The 26,545-nt window shown below is 36.4% G+C and overlaps 2 protein-coding genes across 3 annotated transcripts; one reads left to right on the top strand and one right to left on the bottom strand.

Moving 5' to 3' along the window:
* The first annotated feature begins 883 nt into the window (after positions 1-883).
* LOC145061664 (signal peptide peptidase-like 4) lies at positions 884-4,549 on the top strand. 2 transcript variants are annotated; one of them, XM_079009200.1, is made up of 14 exons: positions 884-1,256; positions 1,602-1,760; positions 1,839-1,950; positions 2,051-2,170; positions 2,280-2,431; positions 2,506-2,688; positions 2,822-2,856; positions 2,931-3,093; positions 3,225-3,278; positions 3,375-3,467; positions 3,539-3,681; positions 3,770-3,840; positions 3,943-4,030; positions 4,085-4,549. In XM_079009200.1, exons 1-14 carry the CDS (start codon positions 1,104-1,106, stop codon positions 4,116-4,118), a joined length of 1,560 nt encoding a protein of 519 aa, XP_078865326.1. In that variant the 5' UTR covers positions 884-1,103; the 3' UTR covers positions 4,119-4,549. The 2 variants fall into 2 exon arrangements, with proteins under 2 accessions (XP_078865326.1, XP_078865325.1); XM_079009199.1 differs by having other exon boundaries at positions 885-1,256; positions 3,943-4,026.
* Positions 4,550-7,870: 3,321 nt separating this feature from the next.
* LOC145061848 (SKP1-like protein 21) lies at positions 7,871-12,540 on the bottom strand. The gene is made up of 10 exons (XM_079009425.1): positions 12,373-12,540; positions 11,585-11,668; positions 10,509-10,730; positions 9,879-10,070; positions 9,683-9,793; positions 9,201-9,279; positions 8,902-9,023; positions 8,624-8,814; positions 8,394-8,539; positions 7,871-8,296 (listed from the first exon to the last, which is right to left on the bottom strand). The coding sequence occupies exons 2-10, from the start codon at positions 11,612-11,614 to the stop codon at positions 8,259-8,261; spliced, it is 1,131 nt and encodes a 376-aa protein (XP_078865551.1). The 5' UTR covers positions 11,615-11,668; positions 12,373-12,540; the 3' UTR covers positions 7,871-8,258.
* Positions 12,541-26,545: the final 14,005 nt, after the last annotated feature.

Raw genomic sequence — 26,545 nt, 5'->3', positions numbered from 1 at the left:
GTCTTTTTAGGCAACCCCAATAAATACGAACGTATCTTTACATACAATCATAAATCGGTCACATGATAATATAGAAATATTTTTTTAACAAACTCATGACTAGGGGTGTTCAAAAATATCCACATCCAAACTTCCGATCCGAAAACCCGAAAATCCGAAACAAAATTATCCGAAAATTCGGATATTCGAAACTCGTATATCCGAATTTTCGGATTCGGATACGAATATTAGTTTTATGAGTTTTCCGATATTTCGGATATCCGAATATCCGAAATAAAATGCATACTCGTTATATGTTTTCAATGTATACGTATGCATTTCTTTTAAATAGAGTAGGGATATATTAATTTTAAACCTTCAAAATATAACATGTTAGCATTATTATTTGGTTCAGCTGCGTTCAACAAACATGTAGTGATTAATTAGACTTGAAAATCATATGTGGTAAAGTTAATTTATAAGACATTATCCTCCTCGTTCTTGGTGTGAACACAACTAATGTTGTGAGGGGTGCTTGAATGAATTTGGAATCTGTGTAGTAATGACTAAGAAACGCAATATATGTTTTAATATTGAAACTCTATAACAATTAACAAAGAACTCGAGACATCTGAATTTTGGAACAATGGCAATGGTGATTTTTTTTTTTTGGTTTCATTTGTCTCGTAATTTTTCAATCTCGAATTTTGGAAACTTTGAATTTTCGGATATCCGATTCAGAATCCTAATCCGTATCTGAAATTTCGGATACGGATTCGGATATCAAAAATCCACTATCCAAATTTTCGGATATCCGGTTTTGAACACCCTTCTCTCATGACACTCACTTGCAAATTCCAAAAAAAAATGTCTATTATTTTGTTGAGCGACATTTCAAATGCCATTGTTGCGGTTGGTTACGAAAGTAACAAAAGAAGTAATTCGCGTTCACACGCGCTTTCCGTACGTATATATTCGCCATTTTCTGCCGCCTACTCCATCGTCATCGCCGTCGTCACACCGCACAATGACAAACCAAAACGAAGCAGCACCAATCTTCACGTTTTCTTGAACCAATTCCTTCTACTGCTGATCGCTTTCAAACCTGATCCAAGAACCAAGTAATGGAGGCAGCAGCAGCGATACCAAGCAGAGCTGTGCTTGCGTTGGTTGTAATTTCGCTAATTTCCTGTGTTTCTCTTGTTTTCGCCGGCGATATAGTTCACCATGATGATGTTGCTCCTACGAGACCCGGCTGTGACAACAACTTTGTTCTGGTAATAATTCATTTGTTATTGTTATTGTTTTTTGCTCGTGAGCTTTCTCTGTGTGCAGGTTGGTTCATTTGTCACGCAGTGTACGGTGATTTGTGTGATTGCAATAGTTTTCTTACTTAATTATTGTTTCAAATTGAAGTTCTTCTATGGCTGATGGACTAAGGTTGAGGTATTAGAGTTGGATTGTGATGTAAGGTTGATAACATGAGTCAAATTAAATCTAAGAAAATCATAATCGTACCCTAAACAGAAGTTCCTTAGCTCAAGCATGTGAAATATAGAAAATCCGAATTTCAGGTGTACAAATTTTCACCTATTTGCTGATTCCTTTATGTTATGTAACAGGTGAAGGTTCCAACTTGGATTGATGATAGAGAAGAAGATGAGTTCGTGGGTGTTGGTGCCCGATTTGGTCCCACCTTGGAATCAAAGGAGAAGGATGCCGATAAAAGCAGAATTGCTCTTGCAGACCCTTCCGACTGTTGCACAACACCTAAAAACAAGGTTTACTTTTTCTTCATCTTCTTCTTCCTCTTTCCTTGTAGATCTTTGTTGAAATTTTTATGATCATGTTTTCTGTAGCTTACTGGTGAAACTATCCTTGTGCATCGAGGGAACTGCAGCTTTACAACCAAGGCAAATGTTGCTGAAGCTGCTGGTGCTTCAGCTATCCTCATCATTAACAATGGCACAGGTATGTAAAGCTTATTGGGGATTTTATCAATCAAAGAAACTATATTATTACCATATACATACAGTATATCTTAACTTCATAAATGTTGATTCTTGTTTAGAACTGTTCAAGATGGTGTGTGAACCAGATGAACCTGATGTTAGTATTGGCATCCCTGTAGTCATGCTTCCACAAGATGCTGGTGAAAGCTTGAAACAGAATCTCCAGAAAAACTTGAATGGTAAGGACAGGTGTATTAAGATGATTATAAAATGATGATGAAAACCAACCTTAAAATAATAGTAGCAAGGTTGGTGGTTTGTTATAATTGTAACTGGTGTTATTCTCAGTTTTTGTGCAGCTATACTCTCCAAAGAGGCCACTGGTTGATGTTGCTGAGGTGTTTTTATGGCTTATGGCTGTTGGCACCATACTATGTGCATCTTACTGGTCTGCCTGGACTGCTAGAGAAGCTGCTATTGAGCAGGACAAACTGTTAAAGGTTGAATTTTTGACTTTTTGACTTTTTGACTTTTTGACTTTTGACTTTGACTGATATGAATGTGAAATTTACAGGATGGTTCTGATGAATACTTGAATATGGAGGTTTCAAATTCAAGTGGTGTGGTGGAGATCAACACCACATCAGCAATTGTGTTTGTTGTGATTGCATCATGTTTCTTGGTTATGCTTTACAAGTGGATGTCATACGGGTTTATTGAAGTCTTGGTTGTCTTGTTTGCCATTGGTGGTGCTGAGGTATCTCATAATAATAATAATAATAATTTCACTGTTATTTGCTTTTATCAAAATGTGTATTTTCTATTGCACATTTTATAAACAAAAGGAAAATTCTTTATATTCACTCTTTTTGTTTGTTCTCACTTCTCAGGGTCTGCAAACTTGTTTGGTGGCTTTATTGTCATGGTATTCTTCAATTTAACATAGTTTCATAGGTATTAAAGTTGGTTCTGAACTAACTAACAATTTAATAAATGCAGTTTCAAAATATTTGAACATGCTGCAAAAACATATGTGAAGATCCCTTTCCTAGGGGCAGTATCGTATTTAACACTAGGTGTTTCTCCATTCTGTGTGACATCTGCTGTTGTATGGGCTGTTTATCGCCGTTTTTCCTTTGCTTGGATAGGCCAAGATATACTTGTAAGTTTAATTTAATATTATCTATCATATATTTTCTTTTAAATGTTTTGAATTGATATGCAACTTCGAAAGAGATGAAATAGTTACATAGAATAAAATCTTTTGTTTTTTTATCTCAATTTTTACATCAGGGCGTCGCGTTGATTATCACAGTAATCCAGATAATCCAAGTGCCTAATCTCAAGGTAATCATCAAAATTTTGTTTTGTTTTTTTTTTCTAAGTAAGTGTTGCGTGTTTTAAGGTAATTAATTAATAAATATTTTTATTTGACGAATTTAGGTTGGAACCGTTCTGTTGAGCTGTGCGTTCTTGTATGACATTTTCTGGGTGTTTGTATCAAAATGGATGTTCCATGAAAGTGTGATGATAGTGGTGGGTTTTCTTATTTTGAGTTTTAAAGTAGAAGATTATTATTTATAATTTATTTAATTATGAATTAACAGGTGGCTCGTGGAGATAACAGTGGTGAAGATGGGATTCCCATGCTGCTGAAAATCCCTAGGATGTTTGATCCATGGGGTGGCTACAGCATCATTGGATTTGGTGATATCATTTTACCAGGATTATTAGTAGCCTTTTCTTTAAGGTTACAACAATTCATCATTCTACTTTGAAAAATCTACCCAATTAGTAAATATTAAGTCAGAGATTGTTTTTGTTGACTTTATTTACAGATACGATTGGTTGTCCAACAAGAGCCTTCGAACCGGATATTTCTCATGGACAATGATTGCTTACGGATTAGGTACGCAAACTTGTATACATACAATATACCATAATACCAATCTACTTACAGTTTGCTAGTTACTTTTTTTAACAATTAATTTATTATTATTTTAACATGCAGGTTTACTTATTACATATGTGGCTTTGAACTTGATGGATGGACATGGTCAACCAGCTTTGCTTTACATTGTTCCCTTCACATTGGGTAGGTTTAGTTGATAAGAGAATTTTTGTACATATTTATTTATAGTTAATATTTGCAGGGACTTTTATAACATTGGGAATGAAGAGAGGTGATTTAAGACATTTATGGACAAGAGGCGAACCTGATAGGATTTGCCCACATGTGCAGCTTCAACCCTCCTCTGAATCTCAACACTCGTAGTGCTAAACTACTACTACTAGTTTGCCTAAGTGTATATGTAGTTTATGACAATCTACAACTTCCATTACAACGAGTACAACCGACTAATGCATTGTCCCAAGTGTGTAATGCATTAGAGAGTTGTACGTCTTGTAGCGAAAGCTGTATATTGTTATGGATTTTATTTGCTTATGTATGCTCTTACAAGATTTGTTGCAAGTCCTTTAATCCCAAGCGTAAATAGGAAATTTAGAGGATAATGCGTTAATTACTTGTACATATAGTGCCACATTGGTTTAGATTTTGGTCGCTTTTAGCCTTCTATTAAAGCACCTCCCAGTGGAGGGCTAGACCTTTTTTTTTTTTTTTTTTGCATTTTATGATAACCATTTATTTTTCACTGAGTGGTTTTTTTTTTGACACTTAAATTTTTTTCTTCAAAATTATTTTCATTTTATACTCTTAAGTCATATTTTAACATTAATTCTTATTATATTTTAACTCATCCATTGAATTTACTAAATATGTAAAATATGAGACCTAAGTTCAAATCATATGGAGCATGCTTACATAACAAGGCAAGATGTCTTTATATCTTCACCAAATGGTGAACCACCTTCAAGGGAGCATGTTTTACAATATATATTTTTTTCTTTTTAAATATATGCAGAATAAAATGGAACCTCTTATGTGCAAAAAAATATCGTTAAAAAGTCTTTATCAAAGACTATCAAAATTCACATTATCAGATATTAAAAACTATATATGAGAGGTTCTTAAAAGAACAAATTAAAGGAAGACTTTAAAAACTTTTCACATAAATGAATATAAATGTTCTAAGTGTAAAAAAGAAAAATGTATTGACGAAGATATATAAATGTTAAATAAGATTAGTAGAAAATGATTAAAAAAAATCATTAAAAAGCCATTTGTTAAAGGCTATCGCCGAAAGGTGATTTGGAGAACCTTGAAAGCTAGAAGCATCCCCAGGAGATATGACATGGCTTTTTGCGATATGTATTGTCGGTGTTTACGACATCTGAACGGACCCCAGTCGGAAACACAAGTTCTTTTTTGGTTGAGGTTGGACTACACCAAGATAAGACTCTCAGCTAGAGGTGGCAAAAATTGACACGACACGAAACCCGACACGAAATAAACGGGTTTGGGTAAGATATTTCAACCCGTTTAAATAAACGGGTTGACACGACACGACACGAAAATTAAATGGGTAAGGTTAGGGTTGAGAATTTCAACTCGAATATGACTCCGAAATGACCCGTTTATTCATATGCAAGTATTTTGAATTATTTAAATAAACTAGAAAGATACAAAATCAAAACCATAAGTAAAAGATAGCCTTCGAATTGAATTGTTTTATAATGTTGAAATGACTTAGCCGTTTATATCAAGACTTCATTTCAATTTTTCCATTCTCTCCTAAACTACCCAGTCTCTTTCACCACTATCGCATCCTCATGACCTTTGTCATCCGCCTCCCCAACTCCCACTCTTTTAATTTTGTCATCTGAACTTCCTATGACTTCATCCATTCTGCCTCCAAACTATTAGTTTTGCCTTTCCGCCTACTCAACTCCTACTCTTCCAACATGCTCAATCTTTTAACCTCACATGACACGACATATTTCGAGGTATAGCCCTAACCCGAAACCCGACACGAACTCGACACGAAAATAAACGGGTTGACACGACACGACACGTTAATTAAATGGGTCGGGTTAGGGTCAAACACTTTCAACCCGTTTAGTGTTTCGACACGACACGAACCCGACACGACATGACACGATTGCCACCTCTACTCTCAGCTTGTACGTCTTCGCCTTGATCTTAGGCGATGGATCTTATGAGATCCAAAGGGATATGCATTGGTGTATGTTTTTTTTTGGTAGTCGATTTTAAGATTGAGTTGAAAAAAGCTATAGATCAACACGTTTAAAACATAGTATCTTTGGTTCAAATTTAGTGGGGAGTTGGTGTGGAGGTAAACGTCACCCTTTGCATTAAGGCGGCTTTGTTAAAGTAGAGGAAGACTATCGGAGTCTTGTGTGACAAGAAGGTACTTTGAAAATGAAGGGAAAATTTTACAAGGTGACTATTAGACTTGTCATGATGTATGAATTTGAATGTTAGCCTAGCAAAAAGGACAGTGAGAGGAAGATGGAAGTAACATAAATAAGGATGTTTAGGTGGACTTGTAGTAGAATTTTGTTGAATAGGATATCGAATATTGTTATAAGAAAATCGTTAGGAGTGACATAGATCTTATAAAAATTTAGATGCCGCTTGAGTTGGTATGGGGCTATGGCATGTCGGAAGGAGACCAATAAGGAGGATAGAGCATATGATGTTTGATGGTAAGATGAGACGTTTTAGGAGGATAATGTGAGACCAAACATGGAGAAGCTTGTTCATTCTAAGGACATGACTTCAGATAAGACGATTTGAAGGGGTAAACATGAGTAGGCTAGCACCATTGTCGTTTTTTCTATCATGATCGTTAATATTGATATATACTTCCTTTCGTATAATTGTCTGTTATTTTATTCATATATTTTTTATTGCTTATATTAACTTATTCCCCTTGCTTTGGTCTCATTTGGAGGTATTGATATATGCTTCATTTCGTATAATTGTCTATTATTTTAATCATATATTTTTTTATTGTTTATATTGACTTACTTCCTTCGCTTTTGTCTCATTTGCAAGTTCTTGAAGTCTTTTTGCTTTTATTATGATTTATCTTTGTGCCTATTTTATTGCTCACTTTGACTTACTCTCTTCTTCTTATTCTTGTTTTTCCTCATTGACATACAAGTTCCCTCGCTTTTCACATGTCGGAATGTCATCTTTATAAAACAACGCTCTTCTCTCCATGGAGAGACAGACAAGGGCAGTTTTGTATGGTGTCCAATAGTGGCGTCGGCAACGCCTAACTTGCCTATACGAAGTGCAACAAATTCGATTTTTTTTCCTATTATTGTGTCACTATGTAAAAAAATTGTGCAATTACGTAAAAAAAAATGTCACTCTAGACTGCAATTTAGAAGCCTGAAATTATAATTAGAAGCCCAAAGTTTTAATCCAACATTTCAAGCCCCAAAAGAAAAAGAAATAGACAATAGCCCAATGGCTTATGCTAGCCTTGGCCCTTGTGGTTAGAAAGAATAAGAAAAAAAATCAGCAGTGGCATATTGAAGAAGAGAAGACTCGCTGCCGGTCGCTGCTTTCTGTTTGCTCGCGTTGTTGCCTTCGCAAATCGCACTTCTCACCTGGCTATATCTTCAACTTGGCGGCTCCAAGCTCGAAATTGGGTACAAAATCAACTCCCTTTCCACTCCAAAGATGGAATTGATCGTTTTTATGTTTTTATATTATGTTTTACCGCAGAAAAAAAAAATCATGTCCCACCTAATATGAAATCACGTGTCCACCTTTGTGTGGAGAGACGAATTTTGACATCTACCTACCCTAACTCATTATAATAGGATTCCAACCTTCCGAGATCTGTTGTCATAGGTAATGAGTGGAATTGAGAAAGGATCAACGAAAAACATCAACTGAACACAGTTTTTTAATTTTAAAAGGGCATAAAAAAATTGATTATCAAAGACAAAAAAAAAATCTTTCTTTTCATCGGATACATCAACCATCATAACAATTAAAACGAGACAACCTACTTTTTTGTCATTATATGGCAATGGTTATTTTTATCCTGCTGTGAGCTAGTCTGGAGGTTTTTTAGCAAGTAGAATTTGGTTGTTTATTTTTAACACCATTAAATAATAGTACAAACTTGAACTTGAGATTATTATCCAACCAAAAAAAAAAAAAAAAACAAATCAAAATTGCATGCATGCATCATTTGGGTTTTCACAAAGAAACGTCATTAGAGGCGACTGGTGAGGTGAGGTGAGGTGAGGTGGTTTACACTTGAGAATAATCCCAATTCCCATGGCATCCATCCATGGGTACATTTCTAATCTCTTTTTTCTTTTTTCTTTCTTTCTTTCTTTCTTTAAGGTCAAAATCTGAGTCTCCCTCCTCTCCTCTCATCACTTCTCATGCTTCTCCATCTCCAGCCTTGTTGAATCTGTCCATTTTATTACACCAACAGGATTAGCAAAAGTCTTGGATTTTGTTTAATGGGGTGTAGTAAAAAGTTAAAAAAAAAAAAAAAAAAAAAATACTTGAGAATTTTGCTGAGCAACCATTTCCATTTCCATTAACAGAAACAGAATATAAAGTTGGCCTCCGTTCTTGGCCAAGAGACAAAAGCTCTTGCACTCTCTCCGGCCAATCAGAATTCAACCTTCGTGCAAAGTCCTCCACTTCTCTGACAAAACACCAATCATACCATTCTACTTTCAGTTTTCAAATTCAATTCACCCTAAGAATAAGAATTATTAAATGGAAGTACCTGTCAATTTGCTCTTTTATTTCAGGATCTATCCCATCTCCTATATCACAATCATCAAATTCATCATCAAGTCCAAATCTATCATCTTCTGAATCTTGCAACTTCAAAAGCTCGTTGATATTGGGTAGACAACGGCTTTTCACCCTATTATCATCATCATCATGCCCCACAGAACCAATACCATTTGATTCCTGTAAACATAACACACATGTCTTTTTTCTTTTTCTTTTTTTTTTAAATGAAGAACTTGTTCAATCGCTTTGTAAAGAATAAACTACCTTGGTGGCATTGTTTGTAGATGAAGTATCTGAGATAGCGCATACAGGAGCATTATTCTTATGTTGCTCCTTTCTTCTTCGGTTTTTCTTTTTGCTCTTTGCTGTTTTTACTTCTTTTGACTCTGCAATAATAATAATAATAATAATAATAATGAAAAACATCAAAATATAAATGCAATTCAAGATTATATAATAAAACTGTCAATTTTAACAAGTAAATCGCCACCCACATTTAATAAATAAATATAAAAAAACTATAGAAAGAGAAGCAAGTACTCATACTGATGCTAGGGAGGTACCTCCATTTTCTCCATTTATAAATGACAAAAGTTCATCAACTGATCGATCATCTACATGCTCCGCTTCCACCTCAACATTCTGAAAATCCAAACCCAACAGAAAGGGCATTTACGTCTTTTTCAAGAACAACTCCATGTCCCAAATACAAATAGTTCCCTGTTCTTGGGCTGGGCAGGACAAAAAATTGCAATTTTGGTCCCACTCACAGTCCAAGAACAACTGTGATGTCATGTCTTGTCATACTCACAAACACGAAAAAAGAATACTTACCTTAACAGAAGGGCATTTATGTCTTTTTCACAAAAAGAGAACAAATCCCTGACTGTTCCACCTTTTTAGGCAGGACAAAAAATTGCAACTTTTGTCCCAATGACATCAGTCCAGGTACAACAAACACACATAATACAACCTGTTATGTCATGTCTAGTCATACTGTTATGTCATGTCTTGTCATACTGACAAACAAGAAAGCATTAATTACCTTAAGTTTCTCTTTTTCTTTTAGTTCTTTCCTCTTTCTTGCATAAAGTCGATTCAATAATCGTATCCGAGGATCATCAGTTATATTTTTCAAAGGCTCTAACTTTTCTTCCTGCAAGAAATTGAAGATTTATTATTACTAAATGCTAATAAAACATATGTTATTATGCCATTTTATAAATATAAACAACAAACACCTCTGTAAGATCATCGGGTATATGAAATGTTTCACGGATTTCTTCAGGAGTTTTTCCTTCAATCATTCTTGCAAGTGCCCGACTTGTAAGATCAACTAATGGCTTTAACTGTAGGCTGTCAGCAGCAGATGTTAACTCACACAGCCGATTTGTGTCCATCCGAATGAACTTCTCATCAAACGACTTCCGCTCCTATACAAAAAAAAAATAGCAATGTACTTTCTTTACTTGTGCATTATTATTATAGCATGCAACTCTTATTTCTTTCTATTACAGCATTCTACTTTCAATTATTTATTCTAATCTGGATGCAAAATCTAACTTATTTATAGAATTCAAAGTTGATTTGTATTTGGATGACATTGCTATAATTGAGTAGATTTTTCAAAGTAGAATGTTGTACTAGGAAGAAGTGAAAGTAGGATGCTATATAAACAAATCAATGGAACTATGTTACTGTTTCTTGAATTTAACCCTTGAAATAATGATCCAACTTCTTCAATAAAACAATTAATAAGCTTGTGAACACTTGGTATATATACATTGGGCAGTTTTTAAACATTTGACCTGTGCCTTTTTTAGCTTTTTTTTTCTTCCCAAAAATGTTTTTTTTTTAAATTTGATGCATACCTTATTTGAGCGGCCTGGGACTTGATGGAATCGGCAGTAATCAAGGATTAAACTTAATGTGACAGGATTTACTCTTGCTGGAAGAGAGATTGGGTATGTTTTTGAAGATCCCATGCCTGCATGTATCTCATGACATATCAAAGGACAAAATATAGCAACCTCTTGTTCCACTTGTTGAATCGACCCATCAGCAGTTTGAAGCCATATATAAGACTTCATCATCTGAATAAAAAAAACATTAGAATAAAATCACTGTGCCACATATGTACTTTGTATGTAAATATGAACACTTTTAGGATTCACAAACTTTAGAGAAAATTTCAAAACCCCAAAAGTCTGGTACCACATAGTGCATGATTCTTTTGCCCTTTCGGGAAATTGAAACCCATAAAAAGCAAAGGTATAATTTGACCTTGTTTTCATGTTAAACCAGATAGAAAAAAACATGGTCTCATATCCCGAAAACCAAAAACCGGTGTTTACAAAAAGTTGTAGACAAAATTTATGAGCTGTAAACAAGATATTATGCTTTCCTGGTTTAACAACTGATTTATGATCAAGAAAATTTGTAGACACTATTGATAGGGGTAATCACCTATTTATGCAACAAAGTTACCACTTCATTGCATAAGTGGGTAAAAAAAAAGTTAGCCCTTATTTAAAACTTGTGAACAGAACTTTGATGCTTTCATGGTTTATAAAACTAATTCATGATCAAGAAAACGCATCGACTCTCTGATTTCATAAGGTTGATGATTGAAAATACATGAATGTTTCTATGTATGATATAAAAAAATGGAATAAACTTGCCAAACATCCTGTGTTAATTTTGCCATCCACCCAACATCACATTTCCATTATCTTACAAAAAAAAATGCTAACTTTTAACATCCAAGGCCATAAGTGTCTTTTCCAGTATGAAGGCAGGAGAAAGTAAGACAATAACCTAGACCTCTTACATATATAACCAACCTAAAAATTAATACTTTTGGAAGAGCCAAAAAGATCAAGTACAAAAACAAATAAATAAAAAAGAGAGTGCATATAGAAAAAAAGGGAATAACCATATATAATACCTCAGGTTTGATTACATCCGGCTCTGACATTATGTCAGGACGGTAGATAAGCAACAATCGGATGACTTACTGATAAACTCTAACCTGTATTCAAGATTTAAAGTAAGAAATTTTAGTGATTAGATAATAAAATTTAGATATAACACCAAACTCAATCGTTAACATGCAAAACTCTAGACATGGTCGCTGGTTCATTATAACTTTAAAAAGACCCAATTCATTGTGAGTGGATTGAAGAGAATTCCGATCATTTTAGCCTCTGATCAATTGCAGCAACTAAATAACCAGTCATTTGGCGGTTTGTGCAAAACCCTAATGCTTCGGGTAAAGAACCCTTGTAACCAGATTATTCAGCAAATAATACCATGTAGATAACATAAAAATCAGTCCTTTATCGATGCAAAGCCTAAACCTAGACCTAAACAAACAGACACTAAATTTTGCCAAAAAAAAAAAATCAAACCTAATTATTCATCAATTCTGCAAAACCCTAATCCTAGAGCCGCCCATCCATTGCCAATTTAGCAAACAAAGGTTCCATCGTTCGCTAATTTACTAAGAAAAAAGTCCGTTTCAGATAAAAAAATAAAAAAACCTAAGAAAAAAACTACACCGAAGTTCGCGACTATAAACACTGAAAATCGAGCAACTTATATAGTGATATACATCAATAACACAAACCTAGACACAATCACCAACAGGTTGAAAGAAAAAACATTTACACATTTCAATCAACGCGCAATCTCATACATTTGCATAAACAAATACGAGATTACAGTTCTATGTACCTGAGTGAAGATCTAACAGAGATTTGAGAAGACGCGCTTTAAAATTTCTGTGAAATTTGGCGGTTATTAGCGGAATCAATTAATGGATAAGAACGAGAGAGAGGTAATTTTGTGTGTTTTTGCTCTCTATATCTACAAATGGCGATACCCCTGTGTGTGTGATTCAAATTAGGGATAAAAATATAAGGGTTGTCATGATATGAATTGACAAAATTTGGGGTTTGAATTGTAATTTTAGTATTATTCAATTTCTGCCCTTTCACATTTAAACATATGATTTTCCCCCTTTATCTTGTTTATTTTCCCAAATGGGTGTGATAGTAAATACTCGGGTCGATGTGACACAGATAAATTAATGGGGTTTTTTTGGGAACAAAAATGGTGATTTTTTTAAACGATAATTAAACATAAACCAATATGATTGTTGATTGGATACAAATTTATAATCTTGAATGGCATTTGAGAAAAAATAGTAATTTATGACACCAAACGATGCAATCGTTAAAAGGAAAATGTTTGATGGCAAATTTAATGAAAATAATCTTTGTTTGGAAATTTTATTTGAAAGGAAAAAGGAAAAATAATAATTTTATGAGAATAATTGGAAATTGGTTCAAAAGCTAGGAGTTAACTTGTGAATAATATCGAAAATAAGATGAAATTTTGTTCTTCTTACAGTTAACTCAACTGTAAGAATAGGTCTTTTTCTAAAACTCCATGTTAAATACACTTAACGGTTTATTATTAATGTTTATGAAATTGCATATTTGTTCTGGTTTTTCAAATACTCTCTAATAAATGAAAGTTTTTTTGCCACTTGTCAAATTCTCAAGAGTTTTGTCACATGTAATTTTGTGAGAGTTTTAGAATTATTATTTTCCACTTGTCATTTTTTGAGAATTTCCATTTTTTTAAATAAAATTTCAAATAAGGAAAGAGAATCATTCTATTAATTTGATAATAAAGTCTCATAAATGCTCTAAAGAATATTTGATTTTTTTTTATATAAATGTTTGAAAAGATTACATTATGATATGTAAAAGTATTATTTTATAAAATATTTAACGTTTAAATATTGATATTAAATTTTTATTTTTAATAAACTCGTGTAATATACGGGTCTCACAATACATACAATTATTAAACATATCTTTATAATATAGCTTGCATTTCTTTTTGTAAAGGTAACTGGAATGTCATAAAAACTTTCCCATGCTATATATCAAATAAATTGAACAAATAGTTTCAAAGCTCTATTTTTAATTTATTTTTAATCTGAAAAAATAAATAAACGACGACCTAACATCCTAGGCTATACTCCTAAAGTTAAAATGGAACGGGCCCAAATATATGAGCCATGAGGGCGGGCTGAGGAGGCCTGAAGCTATAAAAGTTTGGACCGGAAGTGTTTAAAAGTGATGTATGCTAGGTGATTAAGAGTATAGTTTTGACTTTTGATGTTATATACCACCAATATACTAATTAAATATAGTTGAACGTTATTTATAATACTAGGCGAATATCTGTGCGTTGCGCAGAAACACCTATATAATTGAAGTCTTTTCAAATATATGTTTTTTTAAATATAACAATAACGTTGTTGTTAAATTTGATTTAATAATTTGTATATACTAAATTGATATAATATATTGATTATTTTGAATTATATGATAATATATACATTTATTATAACTTCATAATCTCAATCGTTTGAATGACTTCTACCCGCGAATTACACATAAATAAAATTAAATATAATATATGATTTGATGTTATTTATAGTTGTTTTTATTGTTATTTATATTTTTAAAATTTATTTGCTTAATGTTTTAATTTCTATCATAATAATTATTTAAAACATCAAACATTGTTTTTTATTGTAAAGTTAACAATATAATCATTTACATAGAGTTATTTTTAACTGTTGTTACTATAAATTATTTTAAGTTACTTATTTGAAAATTTTTAACGATTATAAAAATATATATAGGATATATTTTAGTTAAATTGATATTACAATTTAGTTTTTGTTTTTATCACTACAATTTATCACTTTTAACTATTTAGAAAATATTATTTATTTTTTTAAATGGAACTGAAATTTATATTTGAGTTGACATTGTAATGCGCAGAAACACCTATATAGTTGAAGTCTTTACAAATATATATATATATATATCTTTTTAAATATAACTCTAACGTTGTTGTTAAATTTGATATAGTAATTTGTATATTAATTTCATATAATATATTGATTATTTTGAATTATATGATAATATATACATCTAGTATAACGTCATAATCTCAATCGTTTGAATAACTTCTACTCGCGAGTTACACATCAATAAAATTAAATATTATATATGGTTTAATATTATTTATAGTTGTTATTGTTAACTAATTTTTAAAATTTATTTGCTTAATGTTTTAATTTCTATCATTATAATTATTTAAAACATCAAACATTGTTTTTTTATTGTAAAGTTAACAATATAATCATTTACATAGAGTTATTTTTAACTGTTGTTACTATAAATTATTTTAAGTTACTTATTTGAAAATTTTTAACGATTATAAAAATATATATAGGATATATTTTAGTTAAACTGGTATTACAATTTAGTTTTTGCATTTATCACTATAATTTATCACTTTTAACTATTTATAAAATATTATTTGGTTTTTTTAGTGGAACTGAAATTTATATTTAAGTTGACACTGTAATGTTATATTTAAATTAACAATTTAAGTATTTTATCAAAATTGTTCAAAAGTTGTAGCTTTAAACTGATAATGGTTTACATGCAACAACATTTTAAATCTAATAAATTAAGTATAATATGTTAAAATTTAAAGACATAACTTTATAAATAGAAGTAAAAATATTATTTTAAAATTGAAATTTAGTATATTTATGATTACACTTTAGGTTTGATATTTATTTAACCTTATTAACCAATTTACAATCATGATTAGAAAGACACTACAATTTATCACTTTTAACTATTTATAAAATAATCTTTGGGTTATTTGAGTTAAATAAAATTTATATTTAAGTTGAACTTATAATGTTATATTTTAATTAATAATTTATGTAATTTATACAAATTGTTCAAAAATTATACCTTTAAAATGATAATGGTTTACATCCAACAATATATTAAAACTAATAAATTAAGTATAATATGTTAAAAGTTAAAAAAAAAACATAATTTTATAAGTAGAAGTAAATATATTATTTTAATATTGAAATTTAGATTATATATGATTACACTTTAGATTTGATATTTATTTAACCTAATTATCAAATTATAATTATTATTATAAAGAAATTGAAAAGTCATGGGAGTTTCAAATGAATGTGGTAAAAGGAAAAAAGAATGGGGGTTTCAAATGCATGAGATTCAAGAAAAAATGCTAGCTTTATAAGTATTATGTGCGAGGCCCAATGCAGCGGGCAGGAGCCTAGTATGTGGTTATGTGCTCAGTATTATGTATGGCATGTATGGATCAGTAGATATGTATGTTATGCGGTAGGTTGGGGAACTCACTAAGCTTCATGCTTATGGTTTTCAGTTTTGGTTTCAGGTATTCAGTTTTTAGAAAAGGAGCTCGGGAGGGTTATGGTGCACACACCATGGCAAGTTAGCCTGGGATGTTTACTCTGATAATTAAACAAGTGTTTTGGAAATGAAACTATGATTTGTCATATAAACCCTTTTTGCATGTTTGAATGACTTAACACTATGAATTAGTAATGTTTTTAAAATAAATTTTTGGACTCGAAATTTGGGATGTTACATCGTACCCAGTGCGTACTAGCCAAAAGAGGCGTATGCTGGGCGTACTCAACAATTGTTGACTTTCGTTGAGTGTTGTGATTTCGGTCATATTTGGACTACTAGGGTTTTGGGCCTTGTTGGGCCACTAGTCTTTCTGAATTTTGGTCATTGTTAGGCTTTAGGCCTTATTGGATTTAGGACCATAATGGGATTTGGGTATCATTTAAGAATTTGGGCCATATTGGGCTTTTGGTGTCATTGTGTTGGGGCCTTGGTTATTGGACAATGTGAGGAAAGGGTAAAATGGTCTTTTACCATGGGTGTTGGACAATGAACTAGATTCATAGTTATTGTTTATGGTCCAATTATCAATTGAGGTTTTATTTGATTGATTAGCACGGGGATTTTCCGATCCAACAACCCGATCATTTGTTTGGCATACAGCAGCCTGAGGTGAGTTTACTCACTATACTATAGGACATTAGGATATGTTATGTGCTTGTAGTCTTTGTGACTCCTATTGTATGTGTTATATGCTTGTGTGTCACAACTGGAAATTTTGTGTCATGTAATCTATACATTCAAGCTAATGTGAATCAAAAACTTCAATCAAATACATCATACAAATACTACAAATAGTCATCAAACAATTGGGAACACTAGAAGTTCTTAATTAGGTCCATTTTGGACTAGAACTTCCTTATTGGACCTAATGGACCAATAAGCTTCCAATTTGACTATCTTGGGTTTAGAACCCCAATTGGATTCAAATTGGACCCACATTTATTTTATTCAACATTTTAGGTCATGTTGGACCTAGAATGAAATGAACTAAAATCCTTGATACATGAATAACCTAAACTAGTCCAATAAAAATATGAAAATCCTACCACATTCTTTTAGGTATAAAACACACCCTAACTAACTCTAATTTTGGGCTTAAGGGGAAAAAGCCCAAATTTTTCTTTTCCCTTTCCAATTCTCGGCCCAAGGCCCAAACCCAAAGAGAAATGGAAGTGTTGACTTTGGATGCCACCTCACTATTACCCAAAGGACATCCATGCATTGTATCTCATTCTTCCATGCAAGTATCACTTCAAAGATCACCTCACTTCTTCCTCTCTCTCACTCTCAGCCATACACCCACACACACCCACAAAAATCTCTCAAATTCTCTCTAGATTACTCAAGAACTCTCCTTCCTCCCCTCTTCAAAAATCTCGAGTTTTAGGAAGCCTTCAAGAGGAAATTTCCACAAATTCTTCATCTAAGGTAAGATTATGCATAGATCTATGATTTAGATTCTTGTTGTTATCAAAATCCTTTCCTAATCTATGCAAAAATCATGATCTTGCATCCTAGAACCATCTCAAACTCGAGATCTACCAAGGAAAGGTGCTAAGGCCAAAAATCATCAAGTTTTCCTCCATCTTTTCTTCCAAAAACCGAAACCACACCCAAGGTGAGCTTCATACCCCCTATTTTCTGTTTTTATGAGTTTTGTGGGGGGGGGGGGGGAATACAAGTGAAAGTGTAGATCTATATGTGTTTTGTATGCCTTGTATGATTTCCATGCTTATATGTATGCATTTGTGTGTTATAATGTTGGATCTAGCCATAAAACCCCTCAAAACCGAGATATATCTTGTGTTAAATGATTTTAGCTCCAAATATATTTCTAAATACAAAGTGTTTCAAGAAAAATGGTTAAGTGGTTTAGTAACAATTTTCTTTGGGTTAAAAACACAAATTTTGGACCTAAAATGTGAAAAATACAAAATTAAGGGCCCAAATTGACATATCACGAATTCTGATGGATGAGGTGTGTCAAAACAGTTTCAATAAAACAATTTCTGGAAATATACTCATTTAGAGGATTAAAAACATAAATTTCAAGCTTAATGGGCTAAAAATGACATTTTCGGCCCAATGAGGCCCATTATGCGAGATTTTCTGATTTGGAGGGCCAAAACTGCATTTTTCTGTAAAACAGTGGACTATAAGTGTTCCAAGTCCTTTTCAAAGGTTTAAAATGCTTTTTAAATTTAAAAGGACCAAAGTTGCAAAAATTTTACAATTTGGGCCAAAATTGTCAAAGTTGCGAAAAAGAAGGGTTAAAACCGAGAAAACTGCATTTTCAGGGACTTAAACTGTTTTCTATGAAGAATATGCTGAAAAATATTAATTTCAATAATTTTTGGTGTTAAAATGTCAAGAAAATTAATTTAAGGACCAAACCGGGAAGTATTCAATAAAAGGGTTGAAAATGTAAATTTTACAAACAATGAGGGGCTGAAAACAGGAAAATTTCAAGGCAAATTCAATATACGCAATTTGATCAAATAATGGCACCGCGACTATCGACGAAATACAATACACTACAATACCAAAATCGTTGTGAAACGAATTGGTTCGGTCTCGAACCAATGAAAATCCGAAACTACTAACACGACGACACTACGATTCATACAAATAACGTTTGGGAACTCAGTTTACATGCGAGTGTGCACAGACGTCTACGCACCATCTTTGGGCCCCAAAAGTGTAAAATCTTGTTTGTTGGGCCTAGCTAGCCCAATGACCTGATCTTAAGGCCCGAAGACATTTTTTTTTCTACGAAGTGTTGGGTTTAACCGACTTGGCACAACGTAGAGGGACTTTCAATGGCTTGTATACTACTGGTCCCCAAGGGTCCTTTGGTATTGCTAGTAAAGTCTACATTTCATGCGAGGCGGGTCTGGGACCCCTCGTATATTTTTATCCCCAACCGGTTAATGGAGTCATCGAGGTCTTCGTGTCCTCTCTCTCTTCGGATGTGGGACTACACCTAGTCAGGGCGATTGGATAACGTGATTAGTACGGACGACGCCTTCGGGATCGTTAGTATAGCTATAAACTGGGCGTTTGTGTAATGCGGGTTTGTAGTAATTAATCATGCTAAAAAATAATCCAACGTCGCCTGGGACTGACACTATACGCTATGCAATGGTTTCAATGCAACTTCATGTAATTTAAGAAATTAGGAAAACATCGGGTTTTCCTAGGGTTTTCAATACATACGGATTCGAAATGCATACAATTTTAATGAACAATTTTTACAAGTATAAAATCAAACAAGCATACCTATGGATCTTCACACCTTTTTTTTTTACTATACTATTTTCAGAAAATATCGGATTTTCTGGTGGTTTTCAAACAATACAAAACATTGGATTTCAAAAACTACTTATGAACTCACCAACATTTCATATGTTGACGTTTTTCAAAATACTTGTATTCTCAGGGAACCAGTGAATCAAGGGAAATCATATTCAGTGATGGCTTGCAGTTTATTTATGTACGAATCGAACAATTTATTTTTGGAAATGTAATGTTTAAACAATGTATTTCATGTAAACACTACTGGTTGTACTATATTAATGAATGGTGACGAATGTTGTTATGTTTCATATATATTCAATGTTATGGTATTCAATTGAGTCACGACAGCCCCCGGACGTTTCCGCCGTCTGGTTCGGGGGTGTGACAGGTTGGTATCAGAGCTTTGTTTATAGTGAACTAGCATGTCGAGCCACACATTGATATGCAACTATAAACCAAAAAGAGGGACTAACATAACTCTGAACAAAACAAATAAATAAAACACACTTGCTTGCATTAGGGATAAGGACCTAACGCTGAATCAAACACAATAACACTGGTATCTCGGTTAATTCGGGACTGTTCTTAGTGATACCAAGGAGTGAATGTAGCCTGATCAACTACATTCTCTCCAAGGTAAAACTAACACACGTCTTGATGAGATCGGGATAGCTAGGGAACCTAAAACTATACCCTTTATCACCCAAAAAGAGAATGTTTGCTTAGTCTGTACAATAGTCATAGCATCCTAGGAATAATGTTAGCATATTTACGTACTCGCGCAGACAGCATGGATGGCTTTCATCACCCTGGAGACCCCTACTTCCCTAATCAGGGAAACAACGGGTGGCTAGAGGAGGAGGAGCCTGAGGAAGAGCCTGAAGAGGAACCTGAGGAGGACCCCGAAGAGGAATCTGACGGGGAACCGGAGGCAGAAGTCGAGGGCGAGCCTGCCGAACCCGAAGAAGACGAAGAACCGTTCGGAGAGGAGCTCGATGACAGCGAAGGGGGTGATTCGGACGCAAAGTCCGAGGTCATCGACCCCCCTTACTCGATCAGGGTGCCTGCTTACCGTGTGGGCCCCACTGGACCTACCCCTCCTTGGGGCATTGATCTCTGGAGATGGAGCAGACATCAGGGACAGCGACCCCCGTTTGGCATGTCACGTGAGTTCTTCGACCTGAGGGACGGAGGACCGGCCGACCGAGCCCTACCGGTCATGGTGAGGCGATTACGGGACACCGGCGACCTTGCTCAGGGCACTGCTGATCAAGTACGCCAGTTGTGGACTAGGGTCGAGCGTGCGGAACAGGAGACGCGTGACGTCCTCAGGGAGTTTCACATGAGGCAGGTAAGGTGGGAGTCTCGACTTCAGGACGCAGAACGCTTGGTGGCTCGTCTTCAGGGAGCATCCACATCTTCGGCACCACCTCCTGACGCAGCTCATCGCGGTTAGGGATAGACTTATCATAGTAGATCATTAGGAACTATGTTATGTACTCCGACTCTATGTTTAAGTGACTACACTACTCATGGAGCCGTTATGCTGTCGGATTAGTGTCACATATGTATGCTCCTACGAGCAAATTTTATTGTATTACATGCGGATAATATTAATGAACTTTTGTGTGTTTTGCTATGATATTACCAGTTGTTATGTGTTGAGACGTTATGATTGTATGCTCGATGGTAGTAATGTTTAGGTTCGTATCATACACCTAGTTAGTAGGATCGCAACCTCACAGAAACCACGTACACTCAACATCTTTCCATTTCATGACAGAAAGATGCCTCGCCCAGCTACTCGCGGAAATCCCGAACTAACCCCGTCCGAAGTTGACACCACTACTTTCCAGGCAGCCGTGTCTGCTGCGGTCACAGCAGCTATGGCGCAACTTCACCGAGGGAACAACGGAGGAGGTAACGGACAAGGATCCGGAAGTTCGAACAACGGGACGAACCAAGGACCCACTAAAACGTGCACCTACAAGGATTTTTCGAACGCCAAACCCCGAACTTTCAACGGCACTGGAGGAGTGATTACCCTAAAGCGATGGATCGAGAAGGTAGAGTCGGTATTCGAGATATGCGAGTGCCCCGAGCAGATGAAAGTGAAGTTCGTGGCCTGCACTTTTGTGGACCAAGCACTCACTTGGTGGAATGGACACGTAGAAGCTATGACGCTCCCTGTCGCCAACTCTATTCCCTGGGCAGAAATGAAAGAGATGTTAATGGCTGAGTACTGCCCCCGAGGCGAAATACAAAAGATGGAACAGGAACTATGGAATCTCACTGTGCAGAATGGGAACATCGATGCCTACATAACGAGATTTAGCGAACTATCTCTGTTGTGCCCGGGTATGAGTACATCAGAAGGAAAGAAGATTGAACGATTCATCTGGGGACTGACATCCCCCATTTAAGGGAATGTGATAGCTGCGAACCCTGAAACGTTTGACAATGCAAAGATATTGGCAAAGAGGCTATATGATCATAACCACAAAAAGGGCGAGAAGCCAGTGGAGACTGAGAAGAAAAAGGAGGATGATGGCAAGAAAGGGCGGAACAACAAGAGAAAGGGGCGTCAGGGCCCCGAGACCTCTAAAAAGCAGCAAACAGTGGCAGTCAACGCTGTCACTGCGCCGGTTCCAGCCACACCACATGCTCCAGCCTCAGCTGCTTCAAATGCTTCAAGACCCTATTCCGGTAATCTTCCCAAATGCAACAAGTGCGGTTTCCATCACCAAGGAGAATGTAGGGAGTTCCATTGCACCAGTTGCAACCGAAGGGGACACACTGCAAGGTTCTGCAGGACTTATCCTTCTCAGAACCAGAGTCAGGGAAACAACTAGAACAACAACAACCACCGCAATAACAACAACACCAATGCCGGCAACAACAATGCAGGGCCTAGCCACACCTGTTTCGGGTGCGGAAGGACGGGACACTTCCGTCGGGATTGCCCTAACAACAACAACTCAGGAAACAGAGGAGCAGGAAGAATGCTGACTATGGGTCAGAGTGATGCAGTTCAGGACCCCGCAGTTGTGACCGGTACGTTTCTCCTAAATCACACTTATGCATGCATCTTATTTGATACCGGAGCGGAGCGAAGTTTCGTAAGCGAGAAGTTTAAACATTTATTAAAACAACAACCCCAGAAGCTAAATGAAACCTATACGGTGGAAATGGCCAATGGGAAAACCGAATCCACTAGGGAGATCTACATCGGATGTACCCTAACCCTCAACCAACACGTCTTACGAATAGATCTGATGCCAGTATCAATTAGGAGTTTCGATGTGATTATCGGCATGGATTGGTTAAGCCCCCACCATGCTAAGATTATGTGCCATGAGAAGGCCATTCGCCTTCGTCTCCCAAATCACGAAACCCTAGTAATTTACGGAGACAAACCCAGTACAAACCTTCGTCTCATCTCGTGCATCAAAGCACAAAAACACTTGCGAAAGAACAATTTGGCCTTCTTGGCTCACATAGTGGACAAGACCAAAGAAGAAACTAACATCCAAGACATTCCAGTAGCATGTGAATTTCCGGACGTGTTTCCCGAAGATCTTCCAGGACTACCCCCAGAGAGACAGGTTGAGTTCCGAATTGACCTCGTTCCAGGAGCAACTCCTCTTGCTAAATCACCATATCGATTGGCTCCTGCTGAAATGCAGGAATTGTCCAGCCAACTCAGTGAGCTTCTGGACAAGGGATTTATCCGACTTAGCTACTCGCCATGGGGAGCTCTGGTACTCTTTGTCAAAAAGAAGGACGGATCTTTCAGAATGTGCATCGATTACAGAGAGTTAAATAAACTCACTGTCAAAAACCGCTACCCACTCCCACGAATCGATGATCTATTCGACCAGCTCCAAGGAGCTAGTTATTTTTCTAAAATAGATTTACGGTCCGGATACCATCAACTCAAAGTCCGAGAAGAGGATATTCCTAAAACCTCTTTCCGAACCCGCTACGGACATTATGAATTCGTCGTAATGCCCTTCGGTCTAACAAATGCACCCGCCGCATTTATGGACCTAATGAATCGAATCTGTCGACCGTTCTTGGACAACTTCGTCATTGTGTTTATCGACGACATCCTCGTCTATTCTCGAAACAAAGAGGAGCATGGCCAACATCTCCGACAGATCCTAGAAACTCTGCGAACGGAAAAGCTGTACGCCAAACTCTCCAAGTGCGAGTTCTGGCTCCGGAGTGTGAACTTCCTAGGCCACGTAGTAAGCCAAGACGGAATTCATGTGGATCCTTCTAAGGTCAAAGCTGTGGAAGGATGGGCAACTCCGACTACGCCCACCGAAATTCGTCAGTTCTTAGGCCTAGCAGGCTACTATAGGAGATTCATCCAAAACTTCTCTAAGATCGCCAAGCCGCTTACCTTGCTTACGCAAAAGGGCGTGCCATTCAAGTGGACAGACCGACAAGAAATTGCGTTTCGAACCTTGAAGCAAGCTCTCTGTAGCGCACCTGTACTATCTTTACCCGAAGGAACGGAAGATTTTGTAGTTTACTGTGACGCGTCAAATCAGGGCTTAGGTTGCGTTCTCATGCAACGTGGAAGAGTGATAGCATATGCGTCCCGCCAACTAAAGACGCACGAAGTAAATTACACGACCCATGACCTAGAACTGGGAGCCGTGGTCTTTGCCCTAAAAATTTGGAGGCACTACCTGTACGGTACAAAGTGCACCATCTTCACGGACCACAAGAGCCTCCAGCACATCTTGAATCAGAAGGAGCTGAACATGAGACAACGAAGATGGGTGGAATTGCTAAACGACTACGAATGAGAGATCAAGTACCATCCAGGCAAGGCCAACGTGGTAGCCGATGCATTGAGTCGGAAGGAGTGCTCTAATCGCCGTACGAAAACGCACTCGATAACCATTCAATCTCATCTGGCCACTCAAATTGCATCAGTCCAGGCAGAGGCTATGAAAGCGGAAAATAGAACTAGCGAGGCATTACGCGGGATGGAGAAGAACCTAGAAGTCAAGGAGAATGGGGTATACTACTTTATGAACCGTATTTGGGTCCCAAAAATCGGAGGATTTAGGGAGACTGTTATGAAGGAAGCCCACAAGACACGATACTCCATTCATCCTGGTTCGGACAAGATGTATTTGGACATTAAACAACACTATTGGTGGCCTAACATGAAGGCGGAAATCGCGACTTATGTTGGTAAGTGCCTTACGTGCGCCAAAGTGAAAGTGGAGTACCAGAAACCTTCCGGATTGTTACAGCAACCGGAAATCCCTGAGTGGAAATGGGAGGGGATTTCTATGGACTTCGTGACCAAGCTGCCCAAGACGTCGGACGGATTGGACACCATATGGGTAATAATCGACCGACTGACGAAATCTGCCCATTTCCTGCCAATCAAAGAATCCTACAAGATGGAGAGGCTGACGCGTTTGTACCTACGAGAAATCGTAAGGCTCCATGGAGTGCCAAAATCTATCATCTCGGATAGGGACAGTAGGTTCACATCGCGCTTTTGGCAATCACTCCACAAGGCAATGGGAACTCATCTTGATATGAGCACCGCATATCACCCACAAACGGACGGTCAAAGTGAACGAACCATTCCGACGCTTGAAGACATGCTTCGTGCTTGTGTGATAGACTTTGGAAAGTCTTGGGATACCCACCTACCGTTGATCGAATTCTCATATAACAATAGTTATCATTCGAGCATCAAGGTGGCCCCTTTCGAAGCACTGTACGGGCGTAAATGTAGATCACCGTTATGTTGGGCGGAAGTAGGTGACACCCAGCTAGCAAAAACGCATACGTCAAACAGGGCACTAACGGGACCGGAAATCATTCGCGAAACCACAGAAAAGATCGTTTAGATCAGAGCTCGATTACAAGCATCGCGCGACCGACAAAAGAGCTACGCTGACAAACGGCGGAAGCCCTTAGAATTCCAGGTCGGTGATCGAGTATTGTTGAAAGTCTCACCCTGGAAAGGGGTTATACGTTTCGGAAAACGGGGAAAGCTGAACCCGCGATACATTGGACCTTTCGAAATTGTCGCCCGAATAGGCCCAGTAGCATACAGACTACAACTACCCGCGGAACTAAACGGTGTACACCCCGTGTTTCATGTCTCTAGTCTGAAAAAGTGCCTATCAGATGAAACCCTTGTCATTCCTCTTGACGAAATCGAAATCAATGAGAATCTCCTGTTCGTCGAAGAACCAATCAAAATCATGGACAGGGAGGTGAAGCGTACTAAGCAGAGTCGCATCCCGATCGTGAAGGTACGGTGGAACGCAAAGCGTGGGCCAGAATTCACTTGGGAACGCGAAGATCAAATGAAGCAAAAGTACCCTCACCTATTCTAGCATTCTCAAATCTAGCTTTCGAACAGAATTTCGGGACGAAATTCCCTCTAACGGGGGGATGATGTCACAACTGGAAATTTTGTGTCATGTAATCTATACATTCAAGCTAATGTGAATCAAAAACTTCAATCAAATACATCATACAAATACTACAAATAGTCATCAAACAATTGGGAACACTAGAAGTTCTTAATTAGGTCCATTTTGGACTAGAACTTCCTTATTGGACCTAATGGACCAATAAGCTTCCAATTTGACTATCTTGGGTTTAGAACCCCAATTGGATTCAAATTGGACCCACATTTATTTTATTCAACATTTTAGGTCATGTTGGACCTAGAATGAAATGAACTAAAAGCCTTGATACATGAATAACCTAAACTAGTCAAATAAAAATATGAAAATCCTACCACATTCTTTTAGGTATAAAACACACCCTAACTAACTCTAATTTTGGGCTTAAGGGGAAAAATCCCAAATTTTTCTTTTCCCTTTCCAATTCTCGGCCCAAGGCCCAAACCCAAAGAGAAATGGAAGTGTTGACTTTGGATGCCACCTCACTATTACCCAAAGGACATCCATGCATTGTATCTCATTCTTCCATGCAAGTATCACTTCAAAGATCACCTCACTTCTTCCTCTCTCTCACTCTCGGCCATACACCCACACACACCCACAAAAATCTCTCAAATTCTCTCTAGATTACTTAAGAACTCTCCTTCCTCCCCTCTTCAAAACTCTCGAGTTTTAGGAAGCATTCAAGAGGAAATTTCCACAAATTCTTCATCTAAGGTAAGATTATGCATAGATCTATGATTTAGATTCTTGTTGTTATCAAAATCCTTTCCTAATCTATGCAAAAATCGT

This window comes from Lactuca serriola, chromosome 7 (genome assembly GCF_051521515.1).
Source record: "Lactuca serriola cultivar US96UC23 chromosome 7, Lser_US96UC23_V15, whole genome shotgun sequence".
NCBI classification, from domain to species: domain Eukaryota; kingdom Viridiplantae; phylum Streptophyta; class Magnoliopsida; order Asterales; family Asteraceae; genus Lactuca; species Lactuca serriola.
This window is presented reverse-complemented; position numbering and strand designations above follow the sequence as displayed.

What these genes read in the sequence shown, in the direction of transcription:
- LOC145061664 (XM_079009199.1), top strand. Translation starts at nt 1,104, where the DNA reads ATGGAGGCAGCAGCAGCGATACCAAGCAGAGCTGTGCTTGCGTTGGTT. An exon ending in TTGCCATTGGTGGTGCTGAG is followed by an intron (nt 2,689 to 2,821) that starts GTATCTCATAAT and finishes CTCACTTCTCAG; the next exon opens with GGTCTGCAAACTTGTTTGGT. An exon ending in TTGGTGGCTTTATTGTCATG is followed by an intron (nt 2,857 to 2,930) that starts GTATTCTTCAAT and finishes TAATAAATGCAG; the next exon opens with TTTCAAAATATTTGAACATG.
- LOC145061848 (XM_079009425.1), bottom strand. Translation starts at nt 11,614, where the DNA reads ATGTCAGAGCCGGATGTAATCAAACCTGAG. An exon ending in AAGAAAAAGAGAAACTTAAG is followed by an intron (nt 9,280 to 9,682) that starts GTAATTAATGCT and finishes TTGGATTTTCAG; the next exon opens with AATGTTGAGGTGGAAGCGGA. An exon ending in ATAAAAGAGCAAATTGACAG is followed by an intron (nt 8,540 to 8,623) that starts GTACTTCCATTT and finishes GTGTTTTGTCAG; the next exon opens with AGAAGTGGAGGACTTTGCAC.